A 27556-nucleotide genomic window follows, 5' to 3' on the forward strand; every position below is an offset into this window, starting at 1 on the left:
CCATCAGCTGAACGTCCTGCTCGTCTCGTCCCTTATTTTCATAAAAAAAGTATATTTTGAATGTGTGGTAGTTTTTGACGTTCAATAAGTGATTTTGAATCCTATTCTGAATAAAGATATTTGAATTTGATGATGATAATGATGACGCACACTAAAACGAAGTGACTAACGTAGCGCGAGTGTAATAGCCTAAACACATGATCGGATTTGGTACGGCCAAGTGATCGCACGCGGTCTGGTAGCGGACCATATTCGATAGTGTATCGCATTGTCCATCACACACAATTACCGTATCAAGTACGACGCCGGACCAATTGGTGCGAAGCACCACTGGTCTGCTTGATGTGTTTTTTATTATTATTATTTCCTTTAAAGGTAAAATTATTATATATTTTATTTTATGAAATGCTCACATAATGCCTCTATTTATTTACGGTATGTGTGGATTGATGCATCTAGTATACTCTAATAACTCTTGTGTATATAAGTATTAATTTTCTTTTTTTCTTTTTTTGACTTACTCGTGTAAGCCTTTCAGTTTTTGACATTACTTTTTTCATCGTTTTACAATGATATGCCCAGGTCATCTCTTGAGTAATCTAAGAATAATAAACTGAGCCAATGTAATGATTCACGTTAGCTTTGGAACGTGTGCCAAGTCAAAATAAACGCGTCATCCGCGAACCATTCGTAACAAACTGTAAACTAACATATCTATCGGAGCTTCAGTGGACTGTGATGGAAATTGGCAAACAAACATACGGGGAGCATTCTAGAAACAAACAATTGTAGTTAGAGAAACAGAACAGATGGTGTAAAGAACAAATGACCAATACAATGCAATGGCGCTCAGGATTCTTGAAAAACTGAAAAATTCTGAGCGGAACTACAATTACGCTCGTCACCTTGTGACATAAGATGTTAAGTCTCATTGCCCAGTAATTTCAGTGGCTACGACGCCCTTCAGACCGAAACATAATAATGCTTACATATTACTGCTTCACCTTAGAAAAAGGCTCTGTTGTCGTACCCATAATCTAGCCGAAATGTGCAAAGAAGCCCACTGGTAAACGTCCTTAGTCGCCTCTCACGACAAGCTTGAATCAAATCAAATCAAAATCACTTTATTCATGTAGGTCACGGAAATGACACTTATGAATGTCAAAAAAATATTTTTCTTGTTCAATCTACCGCTACTTCGTAAAAGGTTGAGCTAACGAGAAGAAGTAGCAAGAAACTCATTGCCACTCTTTTATATCAAGATTTACATTTTTATATAACATTATTATTTTATATACATAAAAGCTTTAAGGGTAAATGTATACACTTCTATAATAAAGTCCCAGCCACTGTTCAGGCATTATCTATAAATAAATTTCAATGTTTTATAAAAAAGTGGCTCTGTCGTAAATCCTATTAACTCCACAGCTGAATATCTAAATGATCGGACAGCCTGGCACTAGATTGTGATTATTTTATAGCGATAGAAATGACTGTACAATATTGTATATTTTTATTGAAAAGAGCGCAAAAAAAGAATGCTGGGAGAGTTTCTTGCGCCGCTTCTTCTCTCTCAGAGCGCCATTTGTTTCCGAAGCGGTAGTAGTATCTAGTATATTAGAAATGACACCAAAAAGAATTCTAAAGGAATCAATTTTGAGAAAATAAATGCCTTTTATGCCTTTTTATCGATTTACAAACCATTTCAATTACAATATAATATTATGTAAAGTGATGCAACAAACATACTCACTTGGGCCTGGGACTTCCCTATTCTTACGTCTAACATAAGCTATAGCTTTTTTTACAATTTAACGGCCTGGTTTTAATGTAATTGTAATGTCACGGGTACACTATAGTGATGTTATAATAAATCTATGAACATTACAAATGATAGTAATTTTTTTTTCATACGCAATTTACAAAACAATAATAGTAAACATTGGTATGTAATTTTCCATCTGAAATTATTATTGAAATAGTAGTGAACAAGTGCCGATTCGGTTAGATTATAATTAGTTTATTACACTAATTATTACGTAAAAAATAATAACTAAACAATAAATGCAAGAAACAGACTAATCAGAGACGGCTTAACCAACTAATAACCAGTAATATTGTAAAAATATAAATTTCTTACAATATCACTATAGTGTACCCGTCATATTACAATGTCACTAAAAACCAGGCCGTTAAATTGTAAGAAATGAAGTGTATTGACAATCTACTGTTAAATTATAATATCACTAGTGAAATTGTAATATCACGACTTTAAAATATACCTGCAACATATAATATATACAATACTTCTATTAATATAGTGTAGTGTACATTAGTATTTATCTCTCCTGTACAAACACTTACGGCCTTACAAATAAAATTGGCATAGAGTTATATCCAAGCATACGCCAAAAATATGTAAAATGTTTACAAATAGACAATTTGCTTACGAATGGTTTGTTCGGACGTATAACGTTTCCCGCGTTTATTTGCAAGGCAGCTTGCCATTCGGAAAAATTCAGAATTATCATCTTTTCAGAATTATCTTTAGAAAAAGGAATTTGGTATAGAACTTTGCAGTCTCAGTCTCCTCATATACCGTGTTTTTAAATGTAAAGATTAAAAGGAGGTTGATTGTTATTGCTCACAGACTGAGATCTGGACACATGCCTTTGAATAAATTTAATTATTGATGAAAATTGCGGAGTCACCTCTATGTGATTCATGTGAAACAATTGAGGATGTTGAGCACTTGTTAAAGGAATGTGTCCGATTTCAATCTAGTAGAGATAAAATTGTAGGACTTATGGCTTTGAACAGATATGATACGGGCATGTTTGTAAATATTCTTGCCCGCCCTGCATCTAAGGATGCCATAAGTCTGTTTGAATCAATAAGTCTTATTTGTAGAACACTATAGATATAACTTGCTTTTCCTTTTATTAACTTTTTTTTTTTAGTTTGTTAAGTTAAGAATTTTGTTTTCCTTTTGTCTTTTTAATGTACATAGATTATAATTGGGCTGATATGTACATACGTATAAAAACCCCTAAATCAATAAAGATAAAAAAACTTTATACCAAGTTATTTGTAAGGCCGTTAAACTTAAAAAGTCATTTTTTAAATGAGTCAATTACTCGACACAAAACCGACTATAATTAAACGCCTGATGTAAAAACGCCATAAGACAAAGAGCCAATGCTTAAAATACTATGCATTGTTTTAAGTTTTAACTTATAACATTACTTAGTCCATTCTGTGCAGTGTAAACGGTATATTGTTATGGTTGGTGTGATAATCTTGCCCTTTGTGTGGTCTCGGTAGCTATTGATATACGAATTTAATCCTTCATAAAGGATAATAAAGTCTATTTTGGATTGAATATGACTATTCCTTTGCTTATGTCTCAAGGTGACGAGCGCAATTGTAATGCCGCTCAGAATTTTTTGATTTTTCAATAATCCTGAGCGACTGTGAAATTTTCAGGACGTACAAAGTCTCGTGCCAGATTTTGGCGAGACAACACGTCCTGAAGATGCCTCGTGCAGAGGCGAAACACGTTTCGAATTGTTTAAAAACAAATATTGGCGGAATTAACACTAAAGAAAACTTAAATCATTTGTATAATTATGGATTTCCGCAAAGTAACGCCTACTTCAATCATTTTTTTTTTTTCAGGACGTATTAAGTACTATCAGCTCAACTTTCTGCTCGTCTCGTCCCTTATTTTCATTAAAATATCATATAACTATTCATAAAAGTCGATGCTACAACGTAGTGTAAGATAACTGTAATAAACGACTACCTTAAAACTACGTAGGGTGATTCTAGAGTTATAACTACTTAACTTCGTAGTAACATAAGTACACACGTGTTTGTAATTCTGTAGCTATGGGTTCAGCAAATAAAAAAGTACCCGCATTTTTTAACCCTATAAGTTTGAAATACCAAGAGTAAAAAAAACCGGTGTATGCTTAAGAACATAAAACAGACGTAAAAAATTCATAAGAACGAGACTTATAATACGAAACGCCACAAATTTTTGGGGTACCTATAAAAAATAGATAACGACTGATTCTCAGACCTACCAAATATTATATCGAACATAAAATTTATCGTACTACACTAATCAAGTTGTATGTATTTTTTTAATGCTCAATCATAATAAAAAAAATTAGGGGTATTGAAAATGGATGTTAGGTGATTCTCAGAACTACCCGATAACCACAAATTTTCAAACAAATTGGTTTAGCCGTTTCGGGGGAGTTTGGTAACAAACACTGAGACACGAGAATTTATGAACAATCTACTCAATCAACAACCTTTTTTAACTATTTTTTTTTGTCACTTGATGTTAAGTTTCGTATTTTCCTGGAAACATCGCGCAAGGAAGCTCATTCCACTGCTTGGTTGAAACCTATGAAGAAACAAGGTATAGGTAAAAATTTGCCCAAAAATATCGGGAATGGCTGATTTGTTTAAAGTTTCAAATTCAATTGTTTTGTTTTGGGGTTGTTCGATTGAAACAGCTGTTTTTTTTAGTTTGGCGCGGAGTTTGAGCAGTCTAGCGAAACTCTCTAAGAAAAAAGCGATACACTCGATTGTATGCAACGTGCAGTCATTGATAGATTGACAGATGCCGGCTATAATCTTGTAAATAACGGAGATAGCCGAAATCCACAACGTTTTAAGCAACTATTCGCTTCAAACTCAGCCGGATTATACTTCGTCGCCCAATTATAATTACTATTTCAAACTTATGGTAAATATCACTGCATGTTTCATACTAAACAAAATTTCATTTTTTTACTTAGGCATTCCCGCCTCTTATTACGTTGTATTTCGTCTTTGAATAAATGCAGTACTATTTTTAGTTACATTTTATCTAGTGTATAGTGTTATTTATTTCATAATTGAAAATGGGTACCGACAGTGCATACTCCTTTCTAAAATGTGGGCATCGGTGATCACATAACACCAAGTGACCCTCTCGTTATCCTCTCCTGCTACAAAATACTCGTAATAACCTTAATTACCACGCTTTGATGAAATAAAATGATTTTAATCCTGAAGAAATTCATAACTCGTATCGACCCAAAAGCATCTTCGAAGTGACTGCGTTTCTTTGTTTCCCTAAGTAAAAAATTTCATGGGAAGCATGCTGTCTATGGCGTACATAAAACTATCTATCAATCACTCAAAAATCGTCAAAGTACGTATAAATCATTGTAATTAACTCGTGTTAACCTCACACAGTAAACCGACAAGGAAACTAAAATAGACCGGCACATTGTGACATAACAGTTGGACGCTAAAATTAGCCAATCCGACACACTTACGTCACCAGGTACACCAGTGTTGCTAGCCGGTGCAACTACTCAGTTATGGGTAATTTAAAAGCAAACTATTTAAAAGATTCGCAGTTATAAACAAGTTACTCATTACAACAAACGTAACATTTTATTGATACTTAGTCTAGCCATGCTCTCTAAAACTGATGATTTATAGTAGAGGAGCCCAAGCGGAGATTTCGGGATTTACTAAAGCGCGGCAGATTAAATTAGAAATTTCATATGTACAACCTCCTGCATCATGCAAACTATCAGATTAACATACGTTAATTATTAAAAATACGTGGGACATTAATGCTATCAATATCTTACGCGCTTGAGAATGTCCATGCAACAGTATTTTTTACATATTTAAAAATCTACAACCGATGAAAAGGCATATATTATATTATATCAAAATTTTTTCTTCTTATCATCTAAGCTTTGCAATCCAATGGGTCTCTGTGACGCTCGAGTAAATCCCTATTTAGCATCGTGGTCTCCCCTACTATTATCATAGCCAAGATTGCATTGATTGGAAGTTTTGTAACATTTTTATTGTAACAGCTTTTAAGAGTCTTAACCACTTTATCGAGAATCGTATTTGGGTGATGTATCAATGATTTGAGACCTTTTGTAAATATATGCCTTCTAGTCATCTAGTTCAAATTCAGTCTGACCAATATCGTGCAAATATTTAATTTTCCCATAAGTTATTGCGTTTTTTTTTAAATAATTTCTTTCTGGAAATAAATTTATCATCAATAATAATTATGCAGGTATAATAAAGATATATTATTTAAAAATATTTCCTCTTATACTTTATTCATAATGTACTTATTTGGTTAATGCTAACACTTTTTAACCGACTTCAATATTTCATCAATACTTAACAACCCACCCTATTTTATATCCACAATAAATTATTATAGATTGTATAAACTGAACCAGTGTATCATATCCATCGCTTTAACGGTTAGAGTTTACATTCCGATCCCAAACATTTCGTCGGATTGTTTTGTGAGATGCACCTCAAGTTATATGCGGTCTGGGCCGGATGCCAAATCGCAGGTGAGAATTACATCTTCCAATCTGATGTTTTTGATTTAATATCCCTGGAATCCTTTGAACTGTCTGTCACATTGGAATGAGGTGAGTGCGTTTTGGCGTGAATGCCAAATATCATTAACTAGCAAACCACCCCGGCTTCGCACGGGTGCATTGCTGATCTTTACATATAAATAAAATTTTGTAATATTGAAATAACTAATTTTTACTACATGTATATGAATATATATACGGTACATACACCAAAATAACATTTTTATAATTTTTGTCTGCGTGTTTGTTCCGGCTTATCTCTGAAATGGCTGGACCGATTTTGACGGGACTTTTATTGGCCGGTAGCTGATGTAATAAGGAGTAAGGTTTGTTATAGAAAAATATTTTATTTAAGAAAAATAAAGTAATTTTGGAATGTCCAAGAAACGGTCAACTTTAAAATAATTTATATAGCAAAACAACGTTTGCCGGGCTAGCTAGTACTAAATAAACACAATTTAAAAAGATCGCGTTTCAAAATGTTTTGTTTAAAAAAAATATTAAATTAGTATTTAAATACTATCTATATATTTATCGCCGCAACCGATATGTCCCCGAATTTTAAATCTGAAATATCTTCGAAAGTATTCATTTAAATTACATGCTGTAAAGGGCCATAATGATCAATTTTATATGCACAGTGTATTTAAGACGAAGAGTAAGCAGAAAACACGCAAACATGGTGTTTTTAGACAAGTTTTGTGGTGAAAGTATAGCATTTCGAGCTATGAACACTACTTAATCCTGTTACACATATCCTTAAGTCTTATTTGTAGGTTGCTAATGCTTGCTGTTGGTTATAGTTAACACTGCCGAGCCTTTCTGAACTACCACTTTTCTTTGAAGTTAAACAAGTTTTTTGGCATGGCGTGACGCATTTTTTTGGTACTTCTCTCAGAAAAGTTATTCTTATAGCTTGTACTTTTTTGTGTAGGTTCATTTATTCAGATTAGTAGTGAATAACGAGGATTGTAAGCATATAAACTGTATACCACCCAAGAATTTTGAAAATCCGTGAACTCATATCGCTCAAGGTCGCTGGCACTTAGTGTCGCCTTAAGATCTGATGACATATTAGTGACGTTTGCTGTCTTCGGCAGTTGAAACAGCAGCCCCAGCTGCTTTACACTTTTTAACTATAACTTTAACTATGCCAAGGAATACGATACGAGTCAGCGTTACTGTTAATGTTAAATTATATGTGCATATCGATGTGCATGCATTTAATTAAGAGCTACCTTTTTTTTATGAAAATAAGGGACGAGACGAGCAGGACGTACAGCTGATGGTAATGGATACGCCCTGCCCATTACAATGCAGTGCCGCTCAGGATTCTTGAAAAATTCTGAGTGGCAATACAACTGCGCTCGTCACCTTGAGACATAAGATGTTAGGTCTCATTTGCCCAGTAATTTCACTAGCTACGGCGCCCTTCAGACTGAAACAAAGTAATGCTAACACATTACTGCTTCACGGCAGAAATAGGCGCCGTTGTGGAACCCATAATCTAGCCGGCATCCTGTGCAAAGGAGCCTCCCACTGGTACTCCACCTGGGCATGAGCTGTCGTAAATCTAATTTGCTTAATACATAATTTGCAAGGAAAGTCAGGAAAATACGCTGATTTGTCGCAAAAACTAGACTGGCAAATTATTTCTTCACGCTTTCCTATCCATTGGCGTTTGATTGCAATTAATATGCAATATCAGTTCCGCCATGAACAGTTATTTATTAATGAAATTTGTTATGGTTGGTGATAGGTTTTGATGGACCGTTGATAGAGTGATTTAGAAGTCATGAACCGAGCAACGGGTTCCGGGTTTCAACTTCGAACTCCATGTTGTTCAACTGTATTGGCAGTCAGTTGATAATACCATATAATATTACCAGTGGGAGACTCCTTTGTACAGGATGCCGGCTAGATTATGGGTACCACAACGGCGCCTATTCCTGCCGTCAAGCAGTAATGTGTAAGCATTACGGTGTTTCGGTCTGAAGGGCGCCGTAGCTAGTGAAATCACTGGGCAAATGAGACTTAACATCTTATGTCTCAAGGTGACGAGCGCAATTGTATTGCCGCTTAGAATTTGTGGGGTTTTTTAAGAATCCTGAGCGGTATTGCATTGTAATGGGCAGGGGGTATTAATTACCATCAGCTGAATGTCCTGCTCGTCTCGTCCCTTATTTTCATTAAAAGAAAACATTCTGTTAATATTTTTCATCTAATTCTCACATGTTCTGATACATAGATATGTATCAGAAAATCTGATCAGATGATCAGTTCGATGTACCATGAAGAAGAACTGGGAAAAACGAAAAAAATATTTTAATGTTTGAATTTGTACAACAAAGTCATAACCCTCACTTCTGGGATTAATAATTAGACTAATAAAATTTATGAACGATGTGGGCCTCGAATCCGTGACCTCTCGCGTTCCGTGTGAGCGCTCTTCCAACTGAGCCAACCGTTCGAGTGACTTAAAGTTCATAAATCTTGTATGCTTTGTTCAACTCTCAGGTTGTGGCTTCATCTACAGGATCTACTTTACTGTTGATAACCTGCTCGACCACAATATTTGCATATTAGGAAATTGACTTGAGATGTCGCTCTTGTAAATCTTAACAATTTGTTATTTATCAAATTGACAACCCTCACTTGTTTGTTTATTTACACAAATAAAATTTGATAACAAAATTTATGAACGATGCGGGACTCGAACCCGCGACCTCTCGCGTTCCGTGCGAGAGATTTAATTTCTATAAGTTAAGATTGAATTTGAGATGTGAATCTGCAGCTGAAATTTACTCACGAAATCTCTCCGAAATCTCTCCTCTGAAAATAATAACATTCTCAACTCCCACTCTATCTAAATTTAAAGTAAACAAGGTGGGATTTTATGTGCTGGCGAACTATACATATCACGTCTCAGGCTTGGCTATTTATACTTTTATATCATTTTGTGTTGATACATTTATCGTCAGATCGCGAATAGACTTAAATAATGAAAACTAACAGCTTTATATTATTATATCTTACACAAATAAAATTTGAAAAACAAAATTTTATGTACGATGCGGGATTCGAACACACGACCTCCGGCGTTCCGTGACGGTGCTCTAACCAACTGAGCTAACCGTTCGAGTACAGCCTCGTTCTAAAATTCTGTTTGCTTTGTTCAACTCTCAGGTTGTGGCTTCATCTACAGGATCTACTTTACAGTTGATAACCTGCTCGACCACAATATTTACATATTAGGAAATTGACTTAAGATGTCGCTCTTGTAAATCTTAACAATATGTTATGTTTTTTAAAGTGAAAACCCTCACTTCTAGGATTAATAATACACAAATAAAATTTGAAAAACAAAATTTTATGAACGATGCGGGACTCGAACCCACGACCTCCGGCGTTCCGTGCCGGTGCTCTAACCAACTGAGCTAACCGTTCGAGTACCGCCTCATAAAATTCTGTTTGCTTTGTTCAACTCTCAGGTTGTGGCTTCATCAATCAAATTTAATTTGTGTATTAATCCTAGAAGTGAGGGTTATCACTTTAAAAACATATATATTATATCTTATTCAAATCCTACCGCTAGATCCAGAGGTTAGATGAAAATGTTAACAAACAAACACAAAAACTATTAATCTTTAATTAGTAGGTACTTTTCCATTGCCCTGTGCTTCCCCGGGGCACAAAAGAATAGGGAAGACCCAGGCCCAAAGGTGTCGTAAGAGCCGACTAAGTATTTACCAGTGGGAGGCTTTTTTGCCCAGGGTGCCGGCTTGATTATGGGTACGACAACGGCGCCTATTTCTACCGTGAAGCAGTAATGTCCAAGCATTATTGTGTTTCGGTCTGCATGGCGCCGTAGCTAGTGAAATTACTGTACGAATGAGACTTAACATCTTATGTCTCAAGGTTAGCGTAATTATTGTAATGTCGCTCAGAATTTTTGAGTTTTTCAAGAATCCTGGCACTGCATTGTAATGGGAAGGGCGTATCAATTGTATTGACAGTGTTGTATATAGTCCACATTTTGCATATTCTTGTTGTTTTTGTTTGTATAACTTTACCGTGGCATTTGGTGTTGTTTAGTAAAAGTGTAAAATCGGAAGACCCACAATACTCTATCTGCGAACGGCTGGATCACTTGACGTCACGTCGCTTCATTGTGTGTCTTCTACCGCATTTATAACAGGGAGTGTTCCGAAGAGCTGTTTAACCTGATACCCGCCGCCGAATTTCACCTTCGCACAACTTACCACAAGTTAGGATATCATCCCCACCATCTGGATATGTGGCGATCCTCCACAGTGCGGTTTTCAATGGGCTTTCTTCCACGTACTACAAAGCTGTGGAATGAGCTTCCTTGTGCGGTGTTTCCGGTACGATACGACATGGGAAACTACAAAAAAGCGCGTACACCTTCTTCGGCCGGCAACGCTTTTGTCATTCCTCTGGTGTTGCAAGAGAATTTGGGCGGCGGTGATCACTTAACACCAGATGACCCGTACGCTCGTTTGTCCTCCTTTTTCCATAAAAAAAAAATAGGTATACCTGCTGTTTTGCCCTTTTCTTAAAGTATAATATTATCTGCAGAAAGTAAATCTGAAATTAGATTAAAAATTAGGCCATTTCACGTCCTAATCTTCAACGGGAGCATGGACGTGTAAACAAAGGAATTAATGGAAACCATGTCAGTTACGTCATATAAATTACGCGCAATAGTTTTGTACAGAATAATACCTAATTTAAGCTGTATAGCGTTTTAAAATAATATTCTTTTAATTTATATTTTATGTAATGCTTGAAAATTTTAACTAACGCTCGATAATTAAGCCCACGTTATACAAAAAATTCAAATATTTTAATTCAAAATTGGATTTAAAATCACCTCAAAATAACTACCACACCATACGGACATGTGATTCGCAGTCTGACAGTGTTGCGGTTATATAGGGTCCATAGGCGGTTGCCTCACGACTCTCCATCACGTTAGCCACTTGTCCGTTTCTCCTAAAAAATCGAACGTGATGTTTAGTGAACACCGCCGCCCACATTGTCTTGCAACAGCAGAGGAAGCTCAGGAGCGTTACCAGTTTTATGTCTGCATTCAAATTCAAATTCACACTGCACCTTTGAAAAAAATACTTAATCTACAATATGCTCTAGTGCACAAGTGTACACGGCAAGCGTTTCTAAGGTCCTATTGTACCATTCCCTATGGACAGGGCATGACAGCCGTCAAAAAATTGCCAATATCTACGTAACCCTAGACAAAAACACCAGAGAGAATTTTTATCGGCCACAAAACAAAGCGCAACGCTTTTGAAGACATAATATATTAGTATTTATTTTGCTTTATCTGGCGGCGGCCATTTTTATTTAGAATACAACGGGAACATTATTTTGTGAATTTTTTTTAGAAAAAAAAAATATTTAAACAAAAATCATAAGATCATGTTATAACGTGTCCGCTATAGTAAAAATAATACAAAGAATTCAATTGCAATATTTTTATTTTGACGCATTTAGCAAAATAGTAAATTTCTCGAATAACTCTGAAAGAGCGGCGTGATTCACAGCACGAATCTATCATAAATCACGTTTTTTGTTTACAATAACCAAATTACAGAAGAACTTTTTAATATTGAAATTTTTTAACTTGAGAAAGGCTTAGGTTATTATTTAAATTTTATGTATATTTATATGATAATATAAGGAAAGATTATATATTAGTAAAATATTTTATTGATTAAAAAATATACTACTTATATTGTTAGTTACAATTTTGAATATGTACATCACGATTTTGTGTATGTACATTATTAGTATCATTATTTAATCATATAAAATTAACAATTATTATTTATACCAGTGGGAGGCTCCTTTGCACAGGATGCCGTCTAGATTATGGGTACCACAACGGTGCCTATTTCTGCCGTGAAGCAGTAATGTGTAAGCATTACTGTGTTTCGGTCTGAAGGGCACCGTAGCTAGTTAAATAACTGGGCAAATGAGACTTGACATCTTATGTCTCAAGGTGACGCTCAGAATTTTTGAGTTTTTCAAGAATCCTGAGCGGCACTGCATGTTTAAAGGCAGGGCGTATCAATTACCATCAACTGAACGTGCTGCTCGTTTCGTCCCTTATTATCATACATAAAATTGGTTAGAGTGAGAGATGAGGAGTCTGCCTACCGCTGCCGTTTGCGAGAGAGAAAGAGAAACCAAACGGAATGGCGTCGTAACGCGTTACGTTACGAAGCGGCTTACCCTGCCATAAGAATTTATCACTTCAAAAAATCACAAAGTGAGGCTAAAAGATACTAATCATAGCGAATAATCTTTCATTTATTCCCTCATACATGCCTTTCACTAGGAAATACTCAGAGAAAAATATTATCACGGACTTTACTTATTTCCAAGCGGTCGAACCTGCGTCCCATTGCATACCTTTATCACTCAACCACAGTTGTCGTTCAAAGTAGAACAGAATCAGTTTCCGCCAATGTTGGTTCAGGTGGAATCATTCCAAAGTTCTTTACAACATTTCCAACCCGTTTTATGCGAAGAAAAATAAGTGTCGTGTTACGCATATCTTTAATTGGGACGCGATATATTTAGAAAATTCACGAGAGAGTTCGTTCACACTATCGTGGCACGATATTTATGTCGTATCGGGAAATAACTGATATGACGTTTGTGTTTAATTAAAACATTAGGAGGAATATAAGATTACGCATTTAATTACAGTTAAGAATCCCGAAAACAAATCTTATGATAATAACTTGGAAAAGAGTACATACACTCACACACACACACTCATATTATATTGCTTGTAATTAACTAGTTTAAAGTAATCTATTGCTATTTTAAATGCTTCTCTATCTACTAGTACAGATGCATAATAATTTGATAATAATTGTGTTCCTTATATCTAGGGGAGAGGTCCTGGTTATCTGTACTACAGGGTCAACCTCTGCAGACACCAGTTCCTCACAAAATACCAGCTGTTACAAATGTAACACTACTGTACTGTTTTAGCTTTAAGATCTTTGTCAGGAGAAAATAAGTAGATATTTTTATTAAAAAAAATACGTCTAGTATGACTGTGAAAACGCCGAAAAAGACTAAGTTTTACACTTGACAGTTAACCTCTATTTTAAGCAATGCACCCACACTGGTACAAAGTGACATACAAATCACGAGTGGAATACATAGGTTGTCACGCATACTAAAGTAATAAGCCTGGTATGATATCATTGGTTTCATCCCGACACGCAAAGGTTCAAAGCCTACTGCCAGGCACTCTACACCTCTCAGCTCTGGTAAACCTACACTAAAGTCACTTTTGACGCTCTCAGAGTGCAATCTTCTTCTTTTGCAATTTTCTTGCTACTTCTTCTCATTAGCTCAACCTTTTACGAAGTAGCGGTAGATTCAATAAGATTTTTTTTTTACATTCATAAGTATCATTTCCGTGACCTACGTGAATAAACTGATATGCGTTTCGAGCTCTACTGGGCCTGTTATGAAGGTGTAGGGTATCGAATCGGGTATGTTTGCGATGCACAAGGTTGACGATTTTTTTGGGGCTAGAGTAGGATTTCTGACGAGAATATTTAACAAACATAATAATTTAATATTGAAAACGGTAAAACATTACGTTATTTTTAATTATTGTTACCTACTTTCATTTTAAAATTGGTTATGGACGGCTTAAATAAAAAAAAAAAAAAATATTTTATAACATTCGTAGAGCAATATATTATTAATAAACGTATTGAAAAGTTACTCCAAGTTTAAAAATACTTCTGCCTGTCATGTAATTCTGTAGTGACAAAAACGTGTGTGTGAAACAACTTAAAAAACTTATGTATGCTCGCAAGAAGTTAGACCTACTTCTTTTGCGTAACAAAGCAAAAATCCTTAAAATTATTTATTCGTCCTGCTAGAATAGCAGTAATACGTTTGTAAAAAGAACAATATTATTGTAAAAATCTTGCAAAGATGGCTTTGACAATTAATTATTAAATAACGAATACGGCTGGGCTTGAACCATTTGCCTGTTCTAATAATGGACGAAGAAACCAAAAAAAAATAACGAATGTCGCAAACGTCAGAAAATTTTAGGAACCAACTTGACCCTGTTACTTTGTGTTACAGTGATGCGCTAGCATCTTAAAATTTCACTCTCATCATTATTTCATAACGCGCTTAAAGAAGTATAACTTCAATATTCTATAGATTTAGTAAACTTAATGATAAATATTTAATGACGATTCAATAGTGTTTTGCCTACTCAAATAAAGATTTTTTCCGTTTGAATTTATATTTATTTGAATATTTATAGAATCACTTTCATATTTCATAGTTCTTTTTTGTTCATATTTGCCTTCATCGTCATCATCATCAGCCGGAAGACGTCCACTGCTGGACAAAGGCCTCCCTCAAAGATTTCCACGACGATCGGACCTGCGCTGCCTTCATCCAACGTCTTCCGCCGATCTTGACCAGATCTTTTTTTATGAAAATATGGGACGAGACGAGCAGGACGTTCAGCTGATGGTAATTGATACGCCCTATCCATTACAATGCAGTGCCGCTTAGGATTCTTGAAAAGCCCAAAAATTCTGAGTGGCATTACAATTGCGCTCGTCATCTGCCCAATAATTTCACTAGCTACGGCGCCCTTCAGACCGAAACACAATAATGCTTACACATTACTGTTTCACGACAGAAATAAGTGCCGTTGTGGTACTCATAATCTAGCAGGCATCCTGTGCAAAGGCCTCCCACTGGTCGGTCCATCTTGTGGCCTACCTACCTACGTTTTGCCTTATTTTTATATAAATATTGGCACGATAAATCGTGTGGATGTCGTGTAAAGCGCTTACAGATCGGCCCACACGAAACGGTTACAACACAAATGCTAGGGTATTTATAAACTTTGCACCTATCTTCTATGAACTGACCAGTATTCGAGCTATTTAGGTCTACTTTGAGATGTTAAAAGAGGATGTTCCTTTAATATACTATGTCTCTCTCGTGTATTTCAATATTCTCAAGAAATAAAATGACTACTATAAGATAATTTATACGTTTTACCAGTGGGAGGCTCCTTTGCACAGGATGCCGGCTAGATTATGAGTACCACAACAGCGCCTATTTCTGCCGTGAAGCAGTAATGTGTGAAAATTAATGTTTCGGTTTGAAGAGCGCCGTAGCTAGTAAAATTACTGGGCAAATGAGACTTAACATCTTATGTCTCGAGGTGACGAGCGTCATTGTAATGTCGCTCAGAATTTTTGTGTTTTTCAAGAATCCTGAGTGGCACTGCATTGTAATGGGCAGGGCGTATCAAATTCCATCAACTGAACGTCCTGTTCGTCTCGTACCTTAATTTCATAAAAAAAATACGTCTAGATAGAGTCTCTTATACTGTTAGACTTAGAATATTAGTTTAGTGTGCGTGACAAGCTACGTCTAACACTCGCAATTTGTATGTCACTTTGTGTTAGTATGTGTGCAATGCTCAAAATAGAGGCTAACTGTCAACCTCAATTTTTTTTGACGTTTTCGCAGCCGTCACAGTCTATCTAGACGTATAAATGGTGTAAGGTTTAGATTATTAAGAAGTAAGTTTGAGGTTTTTGTTGGATGTTGACGAAAACAGTTTTGTAAATCTTTAATACTAAGTACTTACTTAATGTTGTAAAAAAATATGTATGGGGCTATGAAAACACTATCAAGTGAATTTTTTTTTTTCACCGAATAACATATTTTTATCAGTAAAATAATCGAAAGAATTAAATACAATTTTTATACAACACATTGGTTGATATATGTAACGTGTAACGTGTGTTACGTAACGCGACATATTCTGCCAGTTCATAAATAAATAATAAATATAGCTTAGATTAAGGATTGGTCACCGCTGCGCTCCAACTAGATATCGTAAGCGTAGTCGCAAAGTGCGGCAACTAATACTATGGGCGTACTCGAGTCAGTCTCTTAAAGGCCGGCAACGCTCCTGTGATTCCTCTAGTGAGTTGCAAGAGATTGTGGGCGGCGGTGATCACTTAACACCAGGTGACCCGTACGCTCTTTTGTCCTCCTATTCCATAAAAAAAATCTCGAACAATGTGTGACGTTGACGTGCCACATGTTATGTTAACCGTTGCTAATAATAGAAACTAAAATGCCGGGTTGAGTGGTAAAACTTTGTAAAAATAATACTACAAGAAATAAGAAAGGCACTGGGATCACATATCATCAGTAAGTATTTTGTATTTTATTAATTTCAATGTTAAATAACACGAAGCGTATGTTATATAATTTGAAAGATGCCATTGAGTGTCAAGGTGTCACGCACACAAGCATCACGTAGTGTTTAAATTCTCTTTGCAAGCATCTAATAGTTGCCGTAATAAAATAGCAATCTTTCTTAGGTAGTGCGGTATCTAGTTGGAGTGCAATGGAGACCAATCCTTAATCTAAGGTGCTTTTGTAATGATAATTCATATCACATTGGTTTCAGACAGTAATATTTGTATTTTACTTGACATTAATTTATTGCTGATAATTGATATATGTAATAATAACAACAACTTATAAAAAATATTTTTTTCATGCACAGCGGATTTTCTTCAATTGTGAATATTAAGTATTCGCGATTTTATGTACAACCCGTGCGTTGATATGGGGACAGGCGACCATCTTAGTGACGTCAGGTCTAGCCTTTTACCTTTCAAAAACCAAAAAAATCATAATTAATTTAACCATGTAGGCCACGGAAATGACACTTACGAATATCAAAAGATTATCTTTCTTTTTACATTTACTAGATCCTAATAGGTAGTACCTACCTAGTACATTATCACGAGGGTTTTTTTTATGAAAATAAGGGACGAGACGAGCAGGACGATCAGCTGATGGTAATTGATACACCCTATCAATAACAATGCAGTGCCGCTCAGGATTCTTGAAAAAACCAAAAATTCTGAGAGGCACTATAATTGCGCTCGTCACCATGAGACATAATATGTTAAGTCTCATTTGCCCAGTAATTTCACTAGCTACGGTGCCCTTCAGACCGAAACACAGTAATGTTTACACTGCTTCACGGCAGAAATAGGCACTGTTGTGGTACCCATAATCTAGCCGGCTTCCTGTGCAAAGGAGCCTCCCACTGGTAAGTATTGTTGTGTAAGTTCGGACTTATTATGTTGTGTACATTATAAGTCCCAACTAATATTTATACAATCTAGAAAAGACTGTGACAGATGTGGAGACGTCAAAAACACCTCTATTTTGAGCAATGCTCGCACACTAACACAAAGTGACATACAAATCGCGAGTGTAAGACGTAGCTTGTCACGCACTCTAAAGTAATAAACCTGGCCTGTTTTCATCGGTTGTCTAGCAGCACGAGGCTCTGTCTAGAAGTATAAATTATATAAGGATATGTCCTTATTTGTGCAAAGAACGTTATTGGTTGTCCCAGTTAGAACGTTTTGTCACAGCGCGCGTTATAACGATATGAATACGATGGTTTGCGGATGAAAATGGCTGGTCGCCTCTTGCCCATTTGCCCCCTCTTATATTAAAAAAAAGTGTGTGCACTGTGTATACATATGTATGGAAGCAAGAAGTTATACTTCTTTGGCATAATAAAGCAAAAATGTCTAAAGTTATTTATTCCACCTACTATTCTACGTTTGTAGATAGAACAATATTGATGGCTTTGACAATTATATAATTATTAAATAACGAATACGGCTGTATGGCCTTGAACCCTTTGCCTGTCCTAATAATCGACGAAGAAACCGAAAAAAATAACGCTTGACGCAAACGTCACAAAATTTTAGGAACCAACTTCAACCTGTTACTATTGTGTTACAGTGATGCGCGCGCATCTTAAAATTTCACTCATCATCATTTTTTCATAACGCACCTACAGAAGTATAACTTCAAAAATAAATACATATCTCCCTTAAACATAACCTTTCTTTGGAAATTGAAACTTATAACCAAATGTGTCTCTTTATAGATAACAAACTATGGCCACGACGATCGAGGCATCCCAAAGCCTCATCCAGTCAGAGTCCAGGGTGACCCACAGCTACCAGGAGGTCTCCGAGACCCGGCAGATCAAGAAAAAGAAATCCAGCAGACGGCATAAGGATGAAGGATCAATTTCTGTTGTAAGTACATAGATCAACATATCTCTAAAGAATATATCAATAATGTAGCAAAAATCAAACACGCTATTTCACAGAAAACCATATTAAAAAGTAGAAAATAAGTTTCAATTATTTTGAATTATGAATGTATGGCAGAAGAAGCGTAAAAACAGAATGAACACAGTTGAGATGCAATCACAGCGTAGTATGTGTGGGGTGAGACTGGTTGATAGAATTCTGAATGCGGTAATACGAGCGCGCTGTGGTCTGAAAGAAGATGTTGTGAAAAGGATTGAGAAATAAATGCTGAAATGGTTTGGACACGTGGAGCGAATGATTGAAGAAAGAATGACGCACAAGTTGGACGCGGGAGACCTCGTAGGACATTCGTTGAACAAATTGGGGACGTTATGAGAAAAGGAAAGGTCCGAAGCACCCGGAACCGTCGAGGATGTATGAAAAGTAATTAATGTAGAGTAAGCTTGTGAGGTTTGTAAGGATAGAAGCAAGTGGCGTTCTGTTGTCTCTGCCTACCCCGACCGAAACAAGGCGTGAGTGTGTGTGTGAATTAGGAATAGTATAATTAACGAAATATATTTTGTTGTTAAATAAAGCGTGCTTGATGTCAATCGCTATATATATTGTTAATAAAAGAGTAACTTATTGGTAAATGTAGAGTCATTTTGAAATTGTATTAAAATACACCTCGCGTTTATTTACAATATTCGAACAAAAATACTTTCAAAGATTCTGTTACATTACAAACAGATATTCTTATCAAGCTGAAACAACATTAAGCTTTGAAAAACACACCATCAAGTGGTTTACAGATGGCTCCAAAACCGATACCGTTACTGAGGCTGGAGTGTTTGGACTTAAAGTCAAACACTATGAAGCTTTAGGGAAAGAGGGCACCATATTTCAACCCGACAAGTGCCTACAATTGAGCCTTGACATGAACATTAGGTCAAGAAAAATAGCAATAATGTCAGACAGTCAAGCGGCACTAAAGGCATTAACATCCTTCACAATTATCTTAAATCTGGTGAGGAGCAGGGTAAAATTAGACTAATTATCGGATTGTAACAAGGTCCTTTGCATTGGATGCCGGCTAGATTATGGGTACCAAAACGGCGCCTATTTCTGCCGTGAAGCAGTAATGTGTGAGTATTACTGTGTTGTCTGAAGGGCGCCGTAGCTAGTGAAATTACTGGGCGAATGAGACTTAACATCATATGTCTCAAGCGTAATAATTGTAGTGGCGCTCAGACTTTTTGGGTTTTTCAATAGTCCTGAGTACTCTATTGTAATGGACAGGGCGTATCAATCACCATCAACTCAACGTCATGCTCGTCTCGTCCCTTATTTTCATAAAAAAAGTCTCGTGGTATACCGGGACACAAGAACATCGAATCAGCTGGCCAGGAAAAGAGCTTCGATTACCTTCACTCGACCTGAACCCTTCTGCGGTGTCGAAAAATCCCTAATCCGTATAGTATTGAACTATCGTGAAACTCGCGATGCAGCCAACCATTGGCTTTCGTTCAGCTTCAGACCCTCACAGGCTTTGTCTCTGGGCACTGCAAACTTGATGAACGCAGACGTGGTCGCTAACTATGGGCTTTATGAGAAAGCTCATGGTCGCTCAGAGGGCAATGGAGAGGGCTATGGTCGTAGTTTCCCTGCGAGGTCGAATCAGAAATGAGGAGATCTGTAGAAGAAGTAAAGGTACCGACATAGTCCAAATAATTGCGAAACTGAAGTGGCAGTGGGCAGGGCACATAGTTCGATGGACAGATTGCGCCGTTGGCGTAGTAAAGTCCTCGAATGGCGACCACGTACCGGAAGACGCATTGTTGATAGGCCCCCTCATCATGGACCAATGATCTGGTCAAGATCGTCGGAATACGTTGGATGAGGGCAGCGCAGGACCGATCGTCGTGGAAATCTTTGGGGCTGTCTTTCGGCTGATGATGATGATTGCAAATTCAAAGGTCACTTGGCAACAATAGGCCTCAGTGAATACGCTCATCGTTGATTTTGCAAAGAGATCTACGAGAATCCTAAACACATCCTTCTGGAATGTGAGGTCATCGCCGCAATGAGGGCAGGTTGCCTCCATGCCCTGAATATCCAGGCAGAGGACTTGCCTGTGTCTACTGAGGATTCTGAGCCTCTTAAAAGTCATAGACCTGGAGGATGTGATTTAGATACAAATTGGACTCAATATGCAAGGAAAAAAATATCTTAACTTTGACCAACCGTCTCATCACAATGAACATAGTCATCGCTAGGGCATGCGTAAAAGCACACGTAGGGGGCACAGTAGACCTACAAATTTAAGTGTTTATTTCCCCAACAATAATATTAATAATGTAGAAGGGGTTTGTAATTTAAACGCACATAATAAAACTGTTATATCTGGTATTTTAAAGTTTCCACACTTAGAATTTCAATATACACTTAGTATTCATAATTAAAAGACAATTAGTGTCCCCGTACAAGGAAAGGGCCACCCTCCGGGATAACGACGGGAGGGAGGTGGTGAATGCTCATGCATACCAACGTAGCCTAAGTCTGCGTTGGTTATCTGGGACTCACGTAAAACCTAAGTGCCTACCCACTAAACACCACCTCAGGTAGGCTTTGGGCAAGTGCCCTCTTAGCCTTCATCGAAGGCGACATTCTCTTGGGGAGAGAGAGGCACAAGCGGCACTCCCTATGGAGTATCAGCTGGGATAACTTAGCGCTCTGGCTTATATAGGGCACGACCGTCTACCGTGATGATTCTACCAACTGTTAGTTGGCACTACTGCAGTGCCAACTAACTTACACGAATCAAGTTAACTAAAGATCTAAATATTATATGCTATTATAGTTATTCTAATCATAATGATAATTATATTAAATAGTATTTAAATATTAACAGTAGTTAAATAAATGTAGCTGTTAATTGGGATATCTTATGGTAGTTCATGACGTTGGTAGCGCTTGTTAACACATCAAGCTAACAATAATAATCAAACTTATAAAAGTAAGCCTAACTATTTAAAATATTGAATAGGCATCAGTGTGTGTTGTTTCAAATTAATTCGACGTTTTGAAGTCGTCGGAAATCATATTCATTCAGTTACATAGATACATACAAAGCTAATAAACATTTAACAAAAGCTTTTAAAAAGCAAAGACGATTTAATTAATAGAAACTTTCACTACCAACTTTAAGAGACGAGAATAGACAAACAGACAGGCATGCTCCAGCACAAACACTCTGTTAATACCTGTCTTTATTTATTTATTGATTATAATATTGCGAAACAGTTACGGAAAAATCTTGAGATAACATAGCCCGCAAAACTGTTTGAACAGTTTGTCTGTAGGATCAAGTGTCTTGTAATTACATAGTCAGTTAAATGAACGATTATTTTATAGAATTATTGTTATCAATATTGAAATACGAGTGATATAGGTAGAAATATTATGTTTTTGAGACAGTGTTAAAAATTAATATTTTTACGTTCACTTTACCTACAAATAAAGTTGGTATTAAGTTATACCCGTAAATAAGGCAAGAATATGCAAAATATTTATTTAATTAAATTGCGTTACATGCGACTTAGTTACTAAACAAAATTGTAGTACTAAATAATTATCACATGCACCTCGTAATAAGGCATAGCAATGAAAGACAGAAGGGGAGACATTCAAATATACTTTTCCTCTAGGTATTCATTAATGGAATAGTAACATTTTTCCAAAAGTAACTTTTTCAAAGAGGTTATGAATTTTTTAATATTGGTTTCGGCTTTTAAGTGTTCTGGTAACTTATTATAAATTTTAACTGACATTGGGTAGGGACCGAAACTGTGTAATGTAAATTTAGAGTTACTTTGCATAAGATTATTTTTATAGCGAGGTGTGTTGTGCCGGGGCACGTCTATGATTATAAATATTAATAATATCGCTGACAACACTGTCAATACAATGATAATTCTGAAGTTTTCCGAATGTCAGGCAGTATAGCAAATAAACGCGGGAAACCAGAACCAGATAAAGGTGTAAGATCTGTCACAATTCACAATAGCTGCAGCGTCGGATTCAAAATGGCTTCCGATTTGCGAGCACCGCGAGTCCGCGACTGTCATTCTTGCGTCAGTCACCAAAGCGGATGTAAATACTACGTAATAAGAGGCGGGATTGCCTGAGTACAAAATGAAATTTAGTTGAGTGTGAAACGTGAAGTGATTTGACATAAGTTTGAAATAGTAGGTATTAATTACATTACGAAGTATAATCCGGCTGAGTTTGAACGCGAACAGTTGCATACAACGTAGTGGATTGCGGCTATCTCCGTTTTTTACTAGATTATAGCCGACATCTGTCAATCTATCAATGACTGCACGTTTCATACAATCGAGTAAATCACTTTTTTCTTAGTCTTTCGCTAGGCTGGCAGTCACAATTGTTAATCCATACCTAACGGTGGTGTTTTTATATATTTGTTTATTTATTTATACGGATTGTTGTCTCGCGACAGTGCTTGCGCAGACATATTGGCACGAATTCCATCGCAGAGCGACACAGTCGCGCCGTCGCTGTCGCTGGGACAGTGTCTATACTCAATTACGTCACAAATATGGCGGACTGTCCCCATACCTAATTAATCATAGTTTAAAAAACTAAAGAACACGCTTTAAAATAGTAAACCATACTTAGGGAATAGTATGATTAACAGAAATATCTATTTCATTGTAAAAAAAAAGCGGGTCAATAAAATTATCATTAATTTATCGACAAATTGGTAAAAATAGAGTCATTTTGGACATAATATCTTAAACAGCAACGCACTCTTGTTTGTTCTACGCACTTTAAAAAATTCACAGTAAAATATCGCATTCAAATCAAATTACCAATTTCTAAGATACGCGTGCACAAACAAAATGTTCTATTTCTTTTGCCGCGGTTGCATGAGTAGGTACAATGCCTATTAATTGTTTTTTTTTTAAATATATTTAAATTAATTTAAGTTACCGTATGTATGTAGGTATATGTTTTATTAAAGTTCATACACGCAAATTATTATTGTCTGCATAAGAATAGCTGGGTATAATTTACTTTTCACATTTGTCTCTGGGCAATGCCAAGAGATATGGCTAGCAGTAAAGCACTTGTTTCGTAATCGGAACGCTGTCTTATGTCGCAGTGCGTAATTTCAGCTCCCCGATACGTGACGAGGTGGCCGAGTGGTTAAGGCGTTGGACTGCTAATCCAATGTGCAGTGCACGCGTGGGTTCGAATCCCATCCTCGTCGATATTTTTTTTACTTATTTTTTATTTAATGCACATAAATTTTTATTTTTTTTCATACTATAATATGTCCCAGGGTACACACTCAATCTTTCTTTATTCAATTCTAATCTTGCGCAGGATGATCAAAACTTTTCAGGCAAAACAGCTATTTGTAAAAATATTTTTTTAATAGCTAGTAGGCACAAGTTGTTCATTTTTTTTAATTAAAATTGTATTTTTTCCTTTTCTGACGTGACTTAACAGTATGGGAGTCACTTCAAAAAAGTGACTATAACAAAATTAGGGGATATATCGATGATATATTTCGCATCGATAGATAAACATTTAAATAGTTTTAAGTTAAAAAGCATAAAAGGCATTTATTTTTTCAAAATTGATTCCTTTAGATTAATTCTGTTTGATGTCATTTCTAATATACTAGACACTACTACCGCTTCGGAAACAAATGGCTCTCTGCGAGAGAAGAAGCGGCACCATAAACTCTTTTTGTTTCCCCCATTCTTTTTCTCCCAGCATTCGTTGAGTGAGGATTATAAATTATTGTGCTCGGTGGAAGGGAAAACACATCCATTTTAAGGTAATATCATTGCGTTATATGGCCAGGTTTATTATTTTAGTGTGTGTGACAAGCTACGTCTTGCACTCGCGATTTGTATGTCACTTTGTATTAGTGTGCGTGAATTGCCCAATAGAGGTTAACTGTCAACCTCAATTTTTTTCGACGTTTTCACAGCTGTCACAGTCTAGAGACGTTTATCTATGGTTTTACTAGTACATAGACGGATATCCTCTGATAACCTGTTTAGTGAACATGGGTCGTTATTTCAAAATTTATACTATACAGAGCCTGTATGTTATCATTACTAGGTACTTCAAATTACCTTATCCATATTTAGATAATATTTCACATCGATAGATAAACAATTAAATAGTTTTTTCGTTGAATGAGGACTATAAATTATTGTGCTTGGTGGTAGGGAAAACACATCTATTTTCTAGGTGATATCATTGCGTCATATAATTTTACTATATAAAAATTGGCTTTGAGAAACTACAATGTTCATTCATCTTTCAAACGCTAGCTCTCGTTGGGATAATACATCGTCGTTATAGCGCATACATACATACATACATACATAATAATATAATTAATACTTTGTCGGCCTATATTCCTTTTTTATGGTAACGAGCGTATGGGTCACCTGGTGTTAAGTGATCACCGCCGTCCACATTATCTTGCAATACCACAGGAGTCATAGGAGCCGGCCTTTAAGGAAGGTGTACGCGCTTTTTTTTGAAGGCACCCATGTCGTATCCCGGAAACACCGCACAAGGAAGCTCATTCCACACCCTTGTAGTACATGCAGAAATCTTCTTGAAAAGCGCAATGTGGAGGACCGCCACAAATCCAGATGGTGAGGAATTCAAATTTAAATATTTATATTCAAAATAGGATGTGACATCACTTATTGAAAGTCATAAACTACCACCCATTCCAAAGAGAATGCCTCAGACCTGAGAAGAATGGGCACAACAAACTCAGAGGGCTTTTTTTCATCAAAAAATATTTTACGAAATAATATTCTACAATTTAACTTATTATTTAATAGCCTGAGGGCGGTCGCTCCACTCCCAATCTGTGGCATCATTAAGAAAGTCAATTACGTTATACTAAACTCTACCACACAAACGTTTTTTAACATTTCTTTTAAGTGAAGTAATACTTTTGTTTTGAACATTTTCTGGGATCTTGTTATAAAAGCATATACATCGCCCCACAAAAAACTTATTAACTCGACTTAGCCTTATTATGTTTTATAAGTTTACTAGTGGACCCAACAGACGTTGTCCTGTCGGAAATTTCGGACACACGTCTTAAATTTGAAAAATCGGTTCATCCGTTGGGAGGAGTCCACTTTAATACACATGAGCGAATAATTATATTATATCGACGGAATTGAGAATCTAAACCAATCTCAAATTCACTGGAACACACAAAAAAATCATCAAAATCGGTCCAGCCGTTTAGGAGGTAGTTTAATTGTGAATCAAAACCATTATCAAATCCACCTGAAGACACACACCAATCTCAAATTCACTGCAACACACCAAAAAATCATCAAAATCGGTCCAGCTGTTTAGGAGGTAGTTCAATTGTGAATCTAAACCATTCTCGAATCCTTTTGAATACACACAGAAAGTTTCATTAGAATCGGTCCAGCCGTCTAGGAGGAGTTCAGTGAGATACACACGCACACAAGAATTATATATATAAAGATGTCTGTTCCTGGTGTTAACATTATGGTTATGACAGTTTCTAGCATATTCACTTATGTGCCTATGAACATACATTACATTATCAAGAATGTATAATTTGTTATACTCGTATATCATAATTAGTGGCGTGGCATGTGAAGGTGGATTTCTGAGGCAGTAATCCGGTGAAACAGCTCTTCGGAACGCTCCACGTGATAAATGTTATATTCCTCAAGAAGCGAAATCAAAAACTTAGAGATTGTGTACAGTTGGATAAAGTTTTCCAAGTGTGTTACTCCGCGCTTTGGATACGAAACATGTATTTTAGGGTTGCGCATAATCCAGGAGGTAGTTACGCACTTGGTTGCCAAAGTCAAATAAACTTTATTCAAAAAGGCTTAATAAACTAAGCGTTTTTGAAAAGTCACTATAAATATTCCTTTTAAATTACTGAATCTACCTTAAGTGAGAGGAACACACAAGAAACTCAACGGCCACTCTTTTCAATCAAATAGAGTATTTTACAATGGCTGTAATACACATTATAAATTAGTTTGTAAGGTGCTGCATTCAATATGGTCGTGATTATTGTCATAATTAGTAATCGCATCCAACAAATACAAAGATTTATTAACTATAACAGGTCGATTTGACACCACAAGCAGCACCCGTTCATGAGTTGACGCATGGACCAGCCATCGTATCCTTCGCATATATTATTTTGAGGGAAGGAAATGCCCCGCACACTGTTTTAACAGCCGTTTCACATTACAAGTAATTTTAAAGGAATCAATTTTGAAAAAATATATTACATTTCTATCGCTTTAATTTATCTTTATGAGCTTTTTTTATGACAGTAAGGGACGAGACGTGCGGGACGTTTAGCTGATGGTAATTGATAATATAACTATGCATAACACCCATAACAATGCAGTGCCGCTCAGGATTCTTGAAGAACCCAAATATTTTGAGCGGCACTACAATTGTGCTCATCACCTTGAGATATAAGATGTTAAGTCTCATTTTCCCATTAATTTCACTAGCTACAGCACCCTTCAGATCGAAACACAATAATGTTAACACATTACTATTTTAATAATATTACCATACTTACATTCTTTTATCAATTTCAGTCAAAGAGCTCCGAGAAGCTATGCAAGAAGATGAAAGCTGCTGAAGAGAATCCAAGCTGCGTGAAGTGTTCCCGGCCAGTGTATGCTATGGAGAGGATAAAGGCTGAAAAGAGAACTTGGCATAAAGAGTGTTTCAGATGTGTCCAGTGTGATAAACAACTAACGTAAGTATTTGGTTCAGAAAAAAAAAAATATTTGGTTTTATGACGCCACGATAACAACTTTTTGAAGTTTCTTC

At 36.2% G+C, this 27556-nt stretch overlaps 1 protein-coding gene and 1 non-coding gene across 2 annotated transcripts in view; both read left to right on the plus strand.

Moving 5' to 3' along the window:
- Positions 1-27556, plus strand: part of LOC126980002 (LIM and SH3 domain protein Lasp) — a 60934-nt gene that overhangs the window by 13862 nt on the left and 19516 nt on the right. Inside the window, exons 2-3 of the mRNA XM_050829620.1 lie at positions 18487-18640; positions 27319-27482. Coding sequence (XP_050685577.1) covers positions 18497-18640; positions 27319-27482 — 308 coding nt within the window. The 5' untranslated portion in view covers positions 18487-18496. The remainder of the gene's footprint in view (positions 1-18486; positions 18641-27318; positions 27483-27556) is intronic.
- Positions 23849-23930, plus strand: Trnas-gcu (transfer RNA serine (anticodon GCU)). Its single transcript has one exon. It is a non-coding gene; the product is annotated as a tRNA-Ser (tRNA).

The sequence above is a fragment of the Leptidea sinapis genome, chromosome 4 (genome assembly GCF_905404315.1).
Source record: "Leptidea sinapis chromosome 4, ilLepSina1.1, whole genome shotgun sequence".
Classification (NCBI taxonomy): Eukaryota; Metazoa; Arthropoda; class Insecta; order Lepidoptera; family Pieridae; genus Leptidea; species Leptidea sinapis.